This window comes from Desmodus rotundus, chromosome 6 (assembly GCF_022682495.2).
Source record: "Desmodus rotundus isolate HL8 chromosome 6, HLdesRot8A.1, whole genome shotgun sequence".
Taxonomy (NCBI): domain Eukaryota; kingdom Metazoa; phylum Chordata; class Mammalia; order Chiroptera; family Phyllostomidae; genus Desmodus; species Desmodus rotundus.
In genome coordinates this window covers 85,218,767-85,233,114 of record NC_071392.1, presented here as the reverse complement: position 1 = coordinate 85,233,114, position 14,348 = coordinate 85,218,767, and the positions used below count along the sequence as shown (strand labels likewise).

General features: G+C 52.0%; 2 gene segments (V, D, J or C); both read right to left on the bottom strand.

The window, feature by feature from the left end:
• Window positions 1-3,849: 3,849 nt before the first annotated feature.
• On the bottom strand, window positions 3,850-7,806 carry LOC128781274 (T cell receptor beta variable 9-like). The segment is given in 2 exon segments: window positions 3,850-4,208; window positions 7,728-7,806. Coding segments are annotated over 2 exon segments (438 nt in total).
• Window positions 7,807-12,130: 4,324 nt separating this feature from the next.
• LOC128781273 (T cell receptor beta variable 5-5-like) lies at window positions 12,131-12,659 on the bottom strand. The segment is given in 2 exon segments: window positions 12,131-12,471; window positions 12,581-12,659. Coding segments are annotated over 2 exon segments (420 nt in total).
• Between the last annotated feature and the right edge of the window lie 1,689 nt (window positions 12,660-14,348).

The window sequence follows — 14,348 nt, the reverse complement described above, 5'->3', positions numbered from 1 at the left end:
GACCATCTTCCTATGAGCAGGTGCAGCAGGCTGTGCGGAGCTGGGTCCCCCGGTCCAGGTCTTGTGATCAGCCCCATGGCTTCAGAGCAGGTGATCCTCTGTCTACACCTGGCTTGGGTTTCCCAGGCTACCTCAGTGAAGCCCCATCACACTCTGCACCAAACATAGGCTCCAAGAGAGGCCATAACTCCATGCAAGACCAAGTTCATGGCTCCCTGCTGTGACAGACACCTGCATATCCATTAATGTGAAAAGATAGGATCAGCAAACCTCAGATTCATCAGGTAATTTCCCTAATGCAGGGACCAAGCCAAGAAACTCCTCCTTCACCCTCCCTCTGACTAAGGGCCCCCTCTGCATCTCACTCCTTGATTCCACAGCACCCTCAAGTGGCCACGTGTGCAGCAGCGCTGTTGACACCTCCTTGCCAGGGAGCCTGGGAACCATGAGCAGAGGGGACCAAAGGAGGGTTTGTGAGCCTGGAGGAGGTGACGGTGCCACACTGTGGTTGCACTGCTAGCACAGAGGTACACAGCTAAGTCCCCCGGCTCTGCAGGCTGGATGCTCAGAGTGGAGGAGGAGCTCTTAGATCTCTCAGCAGAGAACCGATTGTTAGGCATCCCGGACGTGTCCACGGGTTCGTTGTTTTGAAAGTACATCAGAAACTTCGGGCCTTGCCCTAGCATCTGTTGGTACCAGTAAAGAACAGTGTGGCCAGAAATAGGATCACACCGAAATGTCACATTCTGTCCCCTCTTGGTGACCTTGTGCCTGGGGTACTGGGAGACTCCAGCCTCTGTGTGACCTGGGGACACAGAAGTTGACAACAGAATGAGGAAAACAATTGTAATCATCAAACACACACACACACTGAAGCTACCTGGTTTTCTGAGGACTCACCGGCCCCCAGGAGACAGAGGGTTGCCCAGCATAGGAGCCGGGCGCCCATGGCCGGGTCAGGACAGGATTGGGAGGTTCCCAGGCCAGGTCTTGTGAGCAGGAGCAGTGGAGGATGGGACAGGTCTTGTCACCTCAGAGCCGTTCCCATAGTGACATCACTGTCTCTGTCAGTCCCCTCAACCTCAGGGACACGTGACATATAGGAGAGCACACTTGGGTGACTAGTGTAATAGTTATAAGCTCCCTTTTGAACAAAATCCATGCACAGCTGTCACTTTGAATCCGTGCTGTCTGGATGCAGAGGTCTGACACTGAGTCCCATTCACCTGTCACCCTGGTCGGCTGGCATTTTCATGAGGACATGTCCGTAGCATCATCCATACACCACACAGAAGGGAGAATCATTGTCTTCTCTGCAATTCGGGCTCTCCTGGGAGTCCCCTGGTCTGTCACCATCCCCTCCACTCTCCCGTCACAATTGCTCAACCTTGTGCCTTTGTAAGGTGAGGGCTGGTGTCAGGCTTGACTCGGCTTTGCCCTGGATGCACTGACGTACTCAGAGACACACAGATGGAGCGATGCCCTGGGAACATCTCAATAAGAAGCTCCTGTTCCTTCTGCAGCTCATGTCCGAGTGTCCTCTCTGTGCTCATTTACTTCCATGTACTATTATGTCTGCACAGTCCAAGGAAAGCCCTTTGTGCTTCCAAGTCCCCGTGCATTAAAAAAGTTTCCCATAGCTTCTTTCCAAAAGAACACCCAAAGTCATTGTCCTGTAGGACACCTGTGTGTGGTCCAAAAGTGGGAAGAGGTGCATCTGAGTACTGATGACAGCCCTCCCTGATGGCCCCTGACTCAGCCTGGTGACAAGAAGAGCCAGAGCTGGGGAAGCACTGTCCAAGCTAATGGAGCAGCTGCAGAGGACAGACAGACAGCCAGCATAGGTGGACACCTGTATGTCCCAGGCCCAGGGTTTGGTCCCAGCCTGGCAGACACTGCCCTAGAGGGCGACCCCAGCATAAACAGAGGGTCACCCTGCAGGCAGGGGCCACTGGGGGCTCTAAGGTGTAGGAGTCTGCACAGGGCCCACTGAGTCCAGAGGCTGGGCCTCATCTGGCCTTTCTGTGCAGAGAGGAGGTGGCTGCACAGCTCTATGGATTCACTGCTGGTGCAGATGTACACAGATGTCTGGGAAGGGTGGCCGACTCCACCATGAGGGGGAAGACCTCTGTATTAGATCTAAAGACACTGTACCCATCATGGACCTCTCCTTTCTCGGTGACACCAACACCCACTGAATAATGGATCAGCCTCCTGTAGGTACCAGTATATAGCATTGTGGTTCAACTCCTGGGCACACCTCAATGTCACCATCTGTCCTGTGGTCAAGACCTGGAGTGTTGGGATCTGAGTGACACCGGCACACCCCAGACCTGCAGGGAAGATAGTGGAACAGATGCTCCAGCCACCAGGGAGCGGCTCAGTGCTGGGCCTTGGACATGTCCCCACAGAGGGGCCAGCCTAGGACCCACCTGCAGGGAGGAGACACAAGGCCACTCAGCACAGGTGACCGCCACTCAGGGCAGGAGCTGAGATAACACAGGGTCCCGCAGGGTCTGTGCATTGCTGGACAGGAACAGGGATCCCCAGGGAGTCTATGAGGTGACACTCTCACTGCTGGGCTGCAGAACCCACTTGTCACAAGTGGACACGCCACCTCCTAGAGCATCAGATCAGAAAGCAAAGTGCAGGCGCACAGCTCACAGTGAGAAGAGCTCTGTGGCTAAGCTGACTCCAGTCCTGACATCGTTCCTGCCCTCTGTGCATGCAGGGTGTGACCTCGGGTGCTTCGCCCTGTCTGCAGGTCTCCATGACGCCCTGTCTGCTGGGTGTACCTGTCCCTGTGCTCTCCCATCTGAGGGAAAAGCCTGATGGCTTTCTGGTGCCTTTAGGACTCTTGGGTCCCAAGACATCCCTCAGCCTCCTTTTCTGCTTTGCTGGTCGAGCAGCAGCCCCTCACTGTCCCTCCTCCCACAGTGACCTTCCTGGTTCTGGTGGCCAAACCTCAGGGGCAGGCTGGTCACCCCTTGAGAATGTTGGCTCTGTTTTCTGTCCATTCCTCAACAGACGAGACTCCTGGCAAATGCCCCAGAGCACCGTCAGAGTCACCTGACAGTGTGCTTCCTGTGTTCCTGTTGAGTCCATTGTCAGCACATGCAGCCCAGGACAGCACCTACCTGAGCACCTACCTGTGTGGTGCTCAGCTCTCTAGGTGGCCTGCTGTCCCCTAGGGTTCCAGCTGTGTGATAGACATGGGGACAGGCACTTGCCTCCAGCATGAGAGAGAAAAGTGCCATATTAAACTGAGACATTGTTCCATGGGGAATATCTCCTTGAGAAGGATTGCTGAAGTTAATAAGAAACGTAATGGGTCTTTAAACACTTCTACCTAATCTACCCACAGTTCCATGCTTTGCAGGACCCCGAACTTGCTTCAGGGCTCTGGACAGCTCCAGGTGACAGCCACAGTGCAGGAAACTGTGCGTTTCTTTGTTGTCGTCATGAAGGATCATGAATATTTGTTACCTTGAAGTGAAATATTCCTTGAAGATGTCAGGGAAAGGTGGACAATCCCAGATGGTGCGTGATACCCCCAGGCGTGTTCATCTAAACATGGACAAGGGAAGCCAATGTGGGCACGGTGCTGGGAGAGGTGCAGGGTGACAGATCCACAGGTGTGAGGAGCAGACTTGAGTGATGTCTTGCTCCTCGGGATATGGAATTTAGACCCAGGAACATTTGTTCCCATCTTGTGTATCATCAGGACAATGATACTGAAGCTGCGTGATGCCTGTGAGCATCAAATCCCACCCCATCTGTAAGCAGCAGAATGGTGCCTGGGAAAGGCAGGCTGCACTCCTAGCTCTGAGCCTGTCTGGCTGGCTGCTGTCACTTCCTGAGTGGGGCAGAGTGTTTTTGTGCAGGTGGCTGCGGGTCCTGCAGGGCTATGTCAAGGCTGCTGGCACAGAGATAGATGGCCGAGTCGTTCAGCTCCAGTGAGCTCACAGTCAGCTCAGAGCGGTGGCGGTCACCAAACTGCTTCACTGAGAACCGATCGGGCAATTTGCCTTTTTCTCGCTCTTGCCCACTGTAATACTCAACGAGGAAATCGGGGCCCTGGCCCTGGGCCTGTTTGTACCAAAACACAGAGAGGTGTCCAGATGTATAGGAACATGTCAGCGTCACTTGATGTTTTCTTGCTTTGGTCACATGTTTGGGGGTCTGCGTGACTCCTGAGTCCACTGGGCCTGTTGGGTGGAGACAGAGAGAAGTCGGGGGCAGAGCACAGGGAGCTTCCCACAGCAGCCATCACCCCAGGCTTGTATGTCAGAGAGGTGACTGCGTGTCCAGACTTACAAGCAATGTCTGGGGCTCACCTGCTCCCAGGAGACAAAGGACCACACAGCAGAGGAACCTGGGTCCCATGGCAGCTTCGCAAGACTTCTGCCAGGTCAGAGTGGGGTCTCCTGCGGGGAGCAGTCTAGACTTCTGAACTCCCCGTGCCCTGATAGGAGCATTTGCTATGACGTCACTGCTCTGATGTTGCTGCTCTGATGGGACTCTTCTTGGGAGCTGCGCCCTGGTGCTATATGCGCTTGGTGGCACCCAGGTTCGAGATTCTATGCATCAGTCTCTGTCTTGCACAGCCCCATGGCTAAGAGTTGCCTATCCCCATGTTCCCACAATATTGTCCCTGCCGGCCCCTGACTGAACTAATTACCAGCCCTTGCTGCCGACCCTACATCACTCCTTCCCCTCTGGTCTCAGGCAGATGCCTCCTTGGTGCCTCCTGAGGTGCAGGCATGTCCCGTCCTCCTGGGCAGGAGGACCCCGTGCCAGCTCCACGTGTCCCAGGACACCTCAGTGACTCCATCTGCTCCCCCCTACAGCCATGTGTGCCAGAGGAGCATTCACTGTCCTCTGCTGGGACGCCCCTGGTTTCCCACAGTCCTTGGGGACAGTTAATTCCCCATCTACACCTGTCCCTGCCAGCATGGCTGCCTTGCCCAAATCTTCAGTGTGGGTCTTTTAACGTTTAGTGGGACCTCCCACCCATTCCATAGGTGTAGGTACACTGGCCACAACTGAAACCTGCCTCAACATCTGCCCACTGTTGGATCCCTGCCTAAGTCTTCTTAACCCTTTCCTGCTCTCCCAGACTCTCCCCAGAGCCCCTTCCAGCTCAATGGCTTCACAGTGCCATCTGCTGGCCAGTAACTGACATTTCATTCTTGGGTCTTCTGCCAGAGCCCAAGGGATGCTGGGAATGTCTGTCTGGTCTACAGGCAGAAGATTCCAGAAGCATTACCCTTTAAATAGTATCTCAACATTCTTAACCCTAATCTCAAAGTTAATTCCCATGTGACCCTATTTCTTTCAGATACCGTGCTTAGTATCCCACCCGTATTCTACTTAACCACTATCCCATGATATGCAGCTGTAGAGTGGGAACTTCTACCTTAAAGCCATCTTCTGAAAGGCAGAGGGAGAGAAGGGAATGGAAGGAAATAATATCTAGTCCAAAGCAAGAAGGGAAACACACAAGTTGAAGTGTAAAGAGCTTCTTTTATTTCCATTGCTAAAAATAAACATAATGCAAAAAAGCAAACAGGCATTTCACGTTATCTTCAAGAGCTCAGCAAGAGACTGGAAAGATAATGATGTTCCCTCCTAGATGGAGTCATATGTGTGTGAATAAAAATGAAATTGAAATACAAGTAAAATAAAAGACGTACGGTTTGTCAGCAGCGATGGAGACAAGATGCCTACTGGGGAACTGCGGACGCTGGAACTGAGCCCACAAAGCGCATCCACATGAGAGGAACCACCTGTACGATGTGCGTCTGGTCTGTGAGCACGGAGTGGAGTCTGGGTAAAGCAGCGGCATTGTGGGGGATAAGCAAACACTGGCACAATATAGGATCCTGGGGACGCAGAGTCAGCCAGGGTCAGGTGCTGGGCGGTGCCATAAATGGAGATATGGTCCGGGAAGGGGTCCCTGATGGCTTCACAATGATAAGGAGCTGCCCTGGGAGCCCCGGCCTTCCTCACTCCCAGGGGGCACAGGGCCCTGAGCACAGTTCAAGCAAGACCAGGAAATGTCCCTTCCAAGGCCTCTCATTCTCTGGGTAAACAGATTTGGTGTCATGGCTACCACAGCTTTCAGGTGGGTTTGGAGGGACTGCCACTGTTCTTACCTGCTATGCGAGGTTCAGGGCACCCTGATCACAACTGAGTCTGTGACACTCAGTCCCAGCCTCGGATCCGTGGGTTACCTCTCAGGACTCCCGGACCCACAATCCGAAGGCCTATCCCTGCTGCCTGTGGCTGGAGATGTGCCAGCCATCTGCAGCTGCCCCCAAAGACAGGGGGTCAATTATTTATATTTATAACAAGTAATGTATGCCTACATAACACAGAAAATACATAAAAAAGAATAAAGCACATATTCGAGAAAATAACATGACATATTGAGTTAAAGAAGTCAGCAAATTACCTCAAGTCAAAAATTGAGGACACCGACAAAAACCCTCATCTCTAGCAAGGATTCACCCATGGGGTCGAGATGAAACCGAGAGGTCGTGGGGGGACGCTGCTGTCTGACACTCAGGATGGAGTGGAGGGAAAATGAACACAAAAGAGTGTGGGCTCCTTCAGCCTGGCAGAGGAAATGAAGCTTTCCTGTCATCACTATGGCGATTCTCAGTCCTTTGGCGCAAATGTGGTGAAGACCTTCACTTCCAACAGGAAGCAACGTGTGACAAGATGTGGCAGAAAGCCTCCAGTGTGACAGGGTGGCTTAGAGAAGGATGCGCAGGAGGACGGTGTTGCCAATACTCCAGAAGTGGACAACTGCTGAGGAGCAGGCACGCTCCCTACACAGACACGGAGCTGTGTCTGGGGCCCTGCCTCACAGTGCTACAAAAACTGTTGGTGTCCATGAAGTGTGGTATGAGCCTTGGACCACTGAGCTGGCTCTGGGAATCCTCATCGTTTAAATATTTCATTTATTTATATGTAGAGAGATGAGAGGGAATGAGAAAGAGAGGGAGAGAAACATCAATGTGAGAGAGAGATATCCATCAGTTGCCTCTCATATGTGCCCTAACAGGGATCCAAATCTGCAACCCAGACATGTGCCCTGACTGGGAATCCAACCAGTGATCCTTTGTTTATACTTCAGTGCTCAGCCAACTGAGACACCACAGGCAGGGCTTTGTTCTCTCTTCCCAAAGGACAGCTGATCCCAGAACTATGTCTTTACAGGGGAATGATGAGCAAAGAAGGGCTGCTTTAGAGTGTGGGAGCTGCACAGAGAGAGAGATATGAGGGTGTGTGCGCATGAAGGGGTGACGGTGCCCCGTTGTGATGGAGCTGCTGGCACAGAGGTACATGGCCGAGTCTCCCAGCTGCAGGGCATCCATGGTCAGATCAGAGCTGTAATCACTGAGCTGTTTTCCTTTGAAGTAACTGGCAGGTTCCTTTCCTGTACTCCTGCTGTTCCTAATACTGAATGAGAAACCTGCATTCCTGCCCCTGAGCCTGCTGGTGGGAGTGCCCACTCTTGTCTCCAGAGGTGGGGTAGCATTTCAGAATGGCATGCCCACCAGCCTTTGATGAGGTGTCTTGGGGACTGGGTGACTCCAGCAGCCACTGACCCTGTGGAGGAAGGAGACAGAGCTTGGACCAGTCCAGGAGGCAGGTGGACACACCCGCAACAATCAAGAACGCTGGGTTGGAGAGATCCCACCTGAGCTGAGACTCACCTGACTCCAGGAGATACAGGGCCGCACAGGAGAGGAGCCCGGAGCTGCTGGAGGAATCATGTAGCACAGAACTGGCCATGTTCCTACTCAGGCCTCTTGTCTTTTGGGGGAGACAGCACAGGCTTTGCCCCTCCCTTGCTCTCCTTGCAGGGCTTGCCTGTGACCTCACTGTCTGATATCATTGTCTGTGTAGTTCTCACACAGCCTGCACACACCAAACACGATCTCTGGGCACAGTGTTCCCCCATCTGACCATCCTCCTATGAGCAGGTGCAGTTGGGTGTGCAGTGCAGGGCCCCCCAGGGTCCAGGGCTTCTGACCAGTCCCATAGCTTCAGAGCAGGTGATCTTCTCTCTACACCAGGCTTGGGTTTTCCAGGCTGCCTCACTGAAGCCCCATCACACTCTGCACCAAACATAGGCTCCAAGAGAGGACATAACTCCATGCAAGACCAAGTTCATGGCTCCCTGCAGTGACAGACACCTGCATATCCACTAATGTGAAAAGATAGGATCAGCAAACCTCAGATTCATCAGATAATTTCCCTAATGCAGGGACCAAGCCAAGACTCTCCTCCTTCACCCACCCTCTGACTCAGGGCCCCTTCTGCATCTCACTCCTTCGATCCACAGCGCCCTCAAGTGGCCACTTGGGCAGCAGCCTCCTGTTTACACCTCCTTGCCAGGGAGCCTGGGAACCATGAGCAGAGGGGACCACAGGAGGGTTTGTGAGCAGGGAGTTGGTGATGGTGCCACACTGTGGTTGCACTGCTGGCACAGAGGTACACGGCCGAGTCCTCCGGTTCTGCAGGAGTGATGCTCAGAGTGGAGTAGGAGCTCTTAGTTCTCTCAGCAGAGAACCGATTGTTAGGCATCCCGGACGTGTCCAAGGGGTCGTTGTTTTGAAAGTACACCAAAAACGTTGGGCCTTCACCTACCATCTGCTGGTACCAGTATAGGCCAATGTGGCCAGAAATAGGATCACACCGAAATGTCACATTCTGTCCCCTCTTGGTGACCTTGTGCCTCGGGGACTGAGAGACTCCAGCCTCTGTGTGACCTGGGGACACAGAACTTAACAATAGAATAAGGAAAACAATTGTAATCATCAAACACACACACTGAAGCTACTTGGTTTTCTGAGGACTCACCGGCCCCCAGGAGACAGAGGGTCGCCCAGCAGAGGAGCCAGGTGCCCATGGCAGGGTCAGGACAGGATTGGGAGGTTCACCAGGCCAGGTCTTGTGAGCAGGAGCAGAGGAGGAGGGAACATGTCTTGTTGCCCAGGGCCATTCCCATAGTGACATCACTGCCTCTCTCAGTCCCCTCCACCTCAGGGACACGTGATGTATATGAGAGCACACTTGGGTGACTAGTGTAATAGTTATAAGCTCCTTTTACAACAAAATCCATGCACAGCTGTCACTTTGGATGTGCTCTCTCTGGATGCAGAGGTCTGACACTGAGTCTCATTCACCTGTCACCCTGGTCGGCTGGCATTTTCACGAGGACATGTCCGTAGCAGCATCCATATACCACACCGAAGGGAGAATCATTGTCTTCTCTGCAATTAGGGATCTCCGGGGAGCACCCTGTTCTGTCAGCTTCCCCTCCAGTCTCCCGTCACATATGTTCAACCTTGTCCCTTTCTAAGGAGACGGTGGGTGTTGGGGTTGACTTGGCTTTGCCCTGGATGCACTGACGTACTCAGAGACGCACAGATGGAATGATTCCCTGGGAAATATCAAGTAGGAAGCTCCTCTTCCTTCTGCAGGTCATGACCAAATCCCTGCCTGTGCTCATTAATCTCCACGTAGTAAGTAGTATGTCCACACAGCCCATACCAAAGCCTTGTGTCCTTCTTAGTCACCACATATTAAAAAACAAACTTCTTATAGCTTCTGTCTGGAATAAGACTCAATTTCCCTGACCTCTAAGACAACTTTGTGTGACATACAAGAGGGTTAGCTGGATCTGATCACGATGACATTTCACCCTGGAGACATCAGACTCAAGCTAATAACAAGAAAGCTAGAGCCTGGGAAGCATCTTCCCAACTAACATGGCAGCTGCAGAGAAGGACAAACTGAAGGACAATAACAGGGGAGACGTGCGTGCCTGAGGCCTTGGGTCCATGTCAGGCCTGGCAGACACAGCCTTGGAGGTGGACCTCATCACACATCGAGGGTCCCTCACTCTGCAGGCGGGGGCCACTGCGGGCTCTAAGGTGTAGGAGTTTGCAGAGGGCCCCCTGAGTCCGGGTGCTGGGCCTCCCCCTGACTTTCTGTGCAGAGAGGAGGTGGCCGTGCAGCACTGTGGATTCACTGCTGGCGCAGAAGTACACAGATGTCTGGGAGGGGGTGGCCCACTCCACCATGAGGGGGAAGTCCTTTGTATTTGATCTAGTGACACTGTACCCATCGGGGAGCTCTCCTTTTTCGGTGACCCCGGTACCAACTGAGGAATATATCTGCCTTAGCCCGTGACCCAGGTCTTGTCGATACCAGGACATATAATCATGGTTGTCAGTCTGTTGACACATCATTGTCACCTCTTTTCTGTCCCTGTGACCTTGTATCTGGGACTCTGGGTGACTTTGGCATCCAGGTGTCCTGTAAGAGAGAGTGACATAGTGTGACGTTGTCATCGTAAGATGAAAGCTTGGATGAAGTCTTGGGAATTCCAGGGCAGAAAGCCCACCTGTACTCACCTGCCCACAGGAGACAGACAGCCACACAGAAGAGCCTGGTGACCATTTCAGGTCCAGGACAGAGTCTCATGTCTTCCAGTTCTGTTTGGGCAGTAGGACTCAGCCTCTCAGTGACTCAGGGATGTCACGGTCCTTGACACACCCCTCCCTCACAGGAACACAGCAGTGACGTACAGAAATTAGAACACTGCAGAACAGATAGATGTGTACGTCTGATTTTAAAGGAGCCTAAGAAGTACTACATTCCCTTTGCCTGCTTTCAGGTGAGGAAATCCATGCCTCAATGTATAATAATAGGATTCCTTACCTGAATATAGCTACAATTTTTAATAATATTTTTGGTGCTTTGAAGGATTTCTCTGCTCAAATATACCTTCACAGTCTGACGACGGGTGTTTCTCTTTGCATAAACTCTGGATAATTTCCATGTGAGCCCACAGCCATCCTCTCCCTTAAAGGAACTAACTGATACCCAGACAGCTTTCACAGCTCAGGGTCAGGGTCATTGGAATCTGAGGCTTGTTTTACATTGGCTACCAACTCACCCACTGGTGGGGGCCCTGCTACCCGTGCTGAGCTCTCTGCCTGCTCACAGGTAAGAGTCTCGCTTGGTTCCTCCTGTGCCCCGGGAGTCTGGACACCTATGGCCCCCAGACTGTGCTTTCTGAGAAAAAAAGAGGAGCCTCATTAAGGACGTGGATGAGATATTGAGCCAGAGGTCCACGTGCTGCTACTTCCTATACCGGTTATACCTCAGTGCGAGGTGACCCTGTACCTGTGACTGCATATCTTGACATCATCTTGATGGGCACCTACAGTCACCCAGCTGTGAGAAAGGACACGGAGTCAGAAATCAGAGGCCAGGAGGCTATGACCCTCAGCTGTTGTCTGCAGCTCCTCACCTGGGCAGATGTAGCGATTTCAGATTTTCTGACTGGAAGTGGCAGAGCTGAGGACAGGCTGAGAGCCACCCTCCCTGACCTCATCCAGTGGTTTAGAAACACCCATTCCCTGCATGAGCTCCCAGAATGTTGCTTGAGATTCCTAGAGGGCTTCTGTTTCCCTTCCAGAATCTCTTAATAACTGGAGTCTGCCCCCCGAATCACTTAGCTACTCTCTGAGGAGAATATCATGGCCTCACTCTGTTGGAACTATGACAGGAGAGACATATGTCCTCTGGCTTGAGGCTCTATGTCCTAGCAATTGGCAGGCGATCAGCTGGGTCCCCTACTCCTGGGGTGTGACCTCACCATCCGAACTCAGATGCTCTTGAAATGGGAGAGAGCATACTCTGTTCTATCCCATGGACCAAGGCCCGGGCAGGACCCTGGAACCCAGGGGCTTGTTGACTTCAGAGGCGTGGGGAGGCAGGAGGGCGTGCATGGCACGTTTGGAACGTCCAGGACCTGCAGCTCCCTGTCTGTGAAATGGTGCCCTGAGCACTTCCCCCTCTGTAAACTGGACACACGGTGTCCACCAGGACCAGGCACCACAGCACACAGTGTGACCTCCACTCTGTCCCAGAGGAGGGCTTCCTGCCTGTGCTGGGAATTGCACAGGGCTGGCAGTGCTGGGGCAACATTCAGGAAAGCTCTGGCTGAGCTCAGCAGGGCAGGGAGAGTGGTAGAAAGCAATGAAATCTGTCTGTAGTACTCCGTTGAGGCTCCCTCCCTCTGCCTGTGGCATCAGCTGGGTCAGGAGGGTTTGGGTACAGAAAGCCATGGGCCCTGCAGGGCTGTGTCTAAGCTGCTGGCACAGAGGTACTGGGCTGAGTCTTCAAGCTGCAAGGCGCTCACGGCCAGCTCAGTGCTGTAGTCACTGAACTGTTTTCCTTTGAAGCGATCAGGCAACTTCCCTCTCCCAATCTCTCGCTGTTCATAATACTGAATGAGAAACCTGGGTTCCTGTCCCCGAGGCTGCTGGTACCAGTACACACTGCTGTGTCCAGAGATGGGGTGGCATTTCAGAATGGCCTCCGCACCATGGCCTTTGATGAGGTGTCTTGGGGACTGGGTGACTCCAGCAGCCATTGACTCTGTAAGGGAAGGAGACGGAGCTGAGACCAGCCCAGGAAGTAGATGGACACTCCCGCAACAGTCAAAAAAGTTGGGCTGGAGGGACCTCCCACCTGAGGTGACACTCACCTGTCCCCAGGAGACACAGGGCCACGTAGCAGAGGAGTGGGGCGCCCCTGGAAGAGTCAGGCAGCACAGGCCTGGCCATTTCTCTGTTAGCGTTCTGGTCTTTGGGGTGAGACAGCAGAGGTTTGTCCCTCCCTTTGCTCTCTTTGGAGGACTTGCCTATGATGTCACTGCTCTGATGCCACTGTCTTTGTAGAATCTCATGGGCACCCACACCTCCGGGGCAGACTCAGCTGGTCCTGTGTTTCTTGAATTTTTCCATCACCTATGAGCAGGTGCAGCTGGCTGTGCTGAGTTGGACCTCAACGGTACAGGGCAGGTGTCCATCAGCACAGGTTCTCTTGGCCTTGGAGCAGGTGCTCCTTGCTCTACACTGGCTAGGATTAGCCAGGCTCCTCACTGAAGCCTCATCACACTCTCCACCTAACATGGGCTCTAAGAGAAACTTAACCATGCAAGGTCAAGTCCATGGCTCGCTGCTATAACATAGACACCTGCGTATCTGTTAATGTGAGAAGATAAGATCAGTGAACCTCTGATTCCTGAGATAGTCTTCTTGATGCAGGAACTAAGCCAAGATTCTTCCCCTTAACCCTCCCTCTCCCACAGGGGACCAACAGGACCTCACTCTGTGGATCCACAGCGCCCTCAAGTGGCCACTTGTGCAGCAGCGCTATTGACACTGCCAGAGCCAGCTGGGTTCTGCTGAAGTTAGTCATGAGGAAACCCGCAGGCTGGGTTCTGTCTCAATTAATTATCAGGAAACCCCCTGGACTCTGCACAGCTCCTGCTGCTTTCGTCATCACCTTTCTCAGGCTCACTCTTTGCCTGTGGTGGTGAGGGAGGCATGCTGCTTTTTTCCAAAACGGGAGTAAAGATTGCAAACCTCATCTATGAATGATCTAGGAAAGAGGATGCCATGCATGTAGCTGCCCTGTGAAGTGCCAGCAGATCCCTAACCAAAGCTCTCTCTTTACTCAGTGATTTCTGGGGAGGATCTACGGTTGGCCCCATCAGCCAGAACATGTCCTCAGCACTGAAAGAAACCCTCTGTGAAGAAAAACTAAGAAACAGCTTACTTACGTATCACTTTTTTTTAGAGGACGTGGTTCAATTCTTTTTGTTTTTTCCAAAACAATTGAATTATCTTCTTTAAGTATTGATTTCTAGGAATTACTTATATTTTGAATACACGCTCTTTTCAGAAATATGTTTCAATATTCTTAATATCTTTTGATGAACAAAGGGATTTTTTAATTTTCATAAAGAAAATTGTGTGTGTTTTTAAGTTTAGATTTATTTACTTATTTTTAAGGTATATTTTATTAATTATGCTATTACAGTTGTCCCAATTTTTTTCTCTGCTTTGTCCCCATCTTCCCGGCACAGTCTCACCCTCCAGCATTCCCCCCACCCCTTAGTTCATGCCTATGGGTTGTACATATGAGTTCTTTGGCTTCTCTGCTTCCTATACTATTCTTAACCTCCCCCTGTCTATTTTGTGCCTACCAGTTATGCTTCTTATTCCCTGTACCTTTTCCCCCTTTATCCTCCCCACTGATAACACGCCATGTGATCTCTATTTCTGTGATTCTGGTCCTTATTGTTTGCTTAGTTCTTGGTTTTGCTTTTTAGGTTCAGTTTTTGATAGTTGTGAGTTTCTTGTCATTTTACTGTTCATAGTTTTTGATCTTCTTCTACTTCTTACATAAGTACTTTTAACTTTTCATAGAATAAGGGCTTGGTGACGATGAACTCCTTTAACTTGACC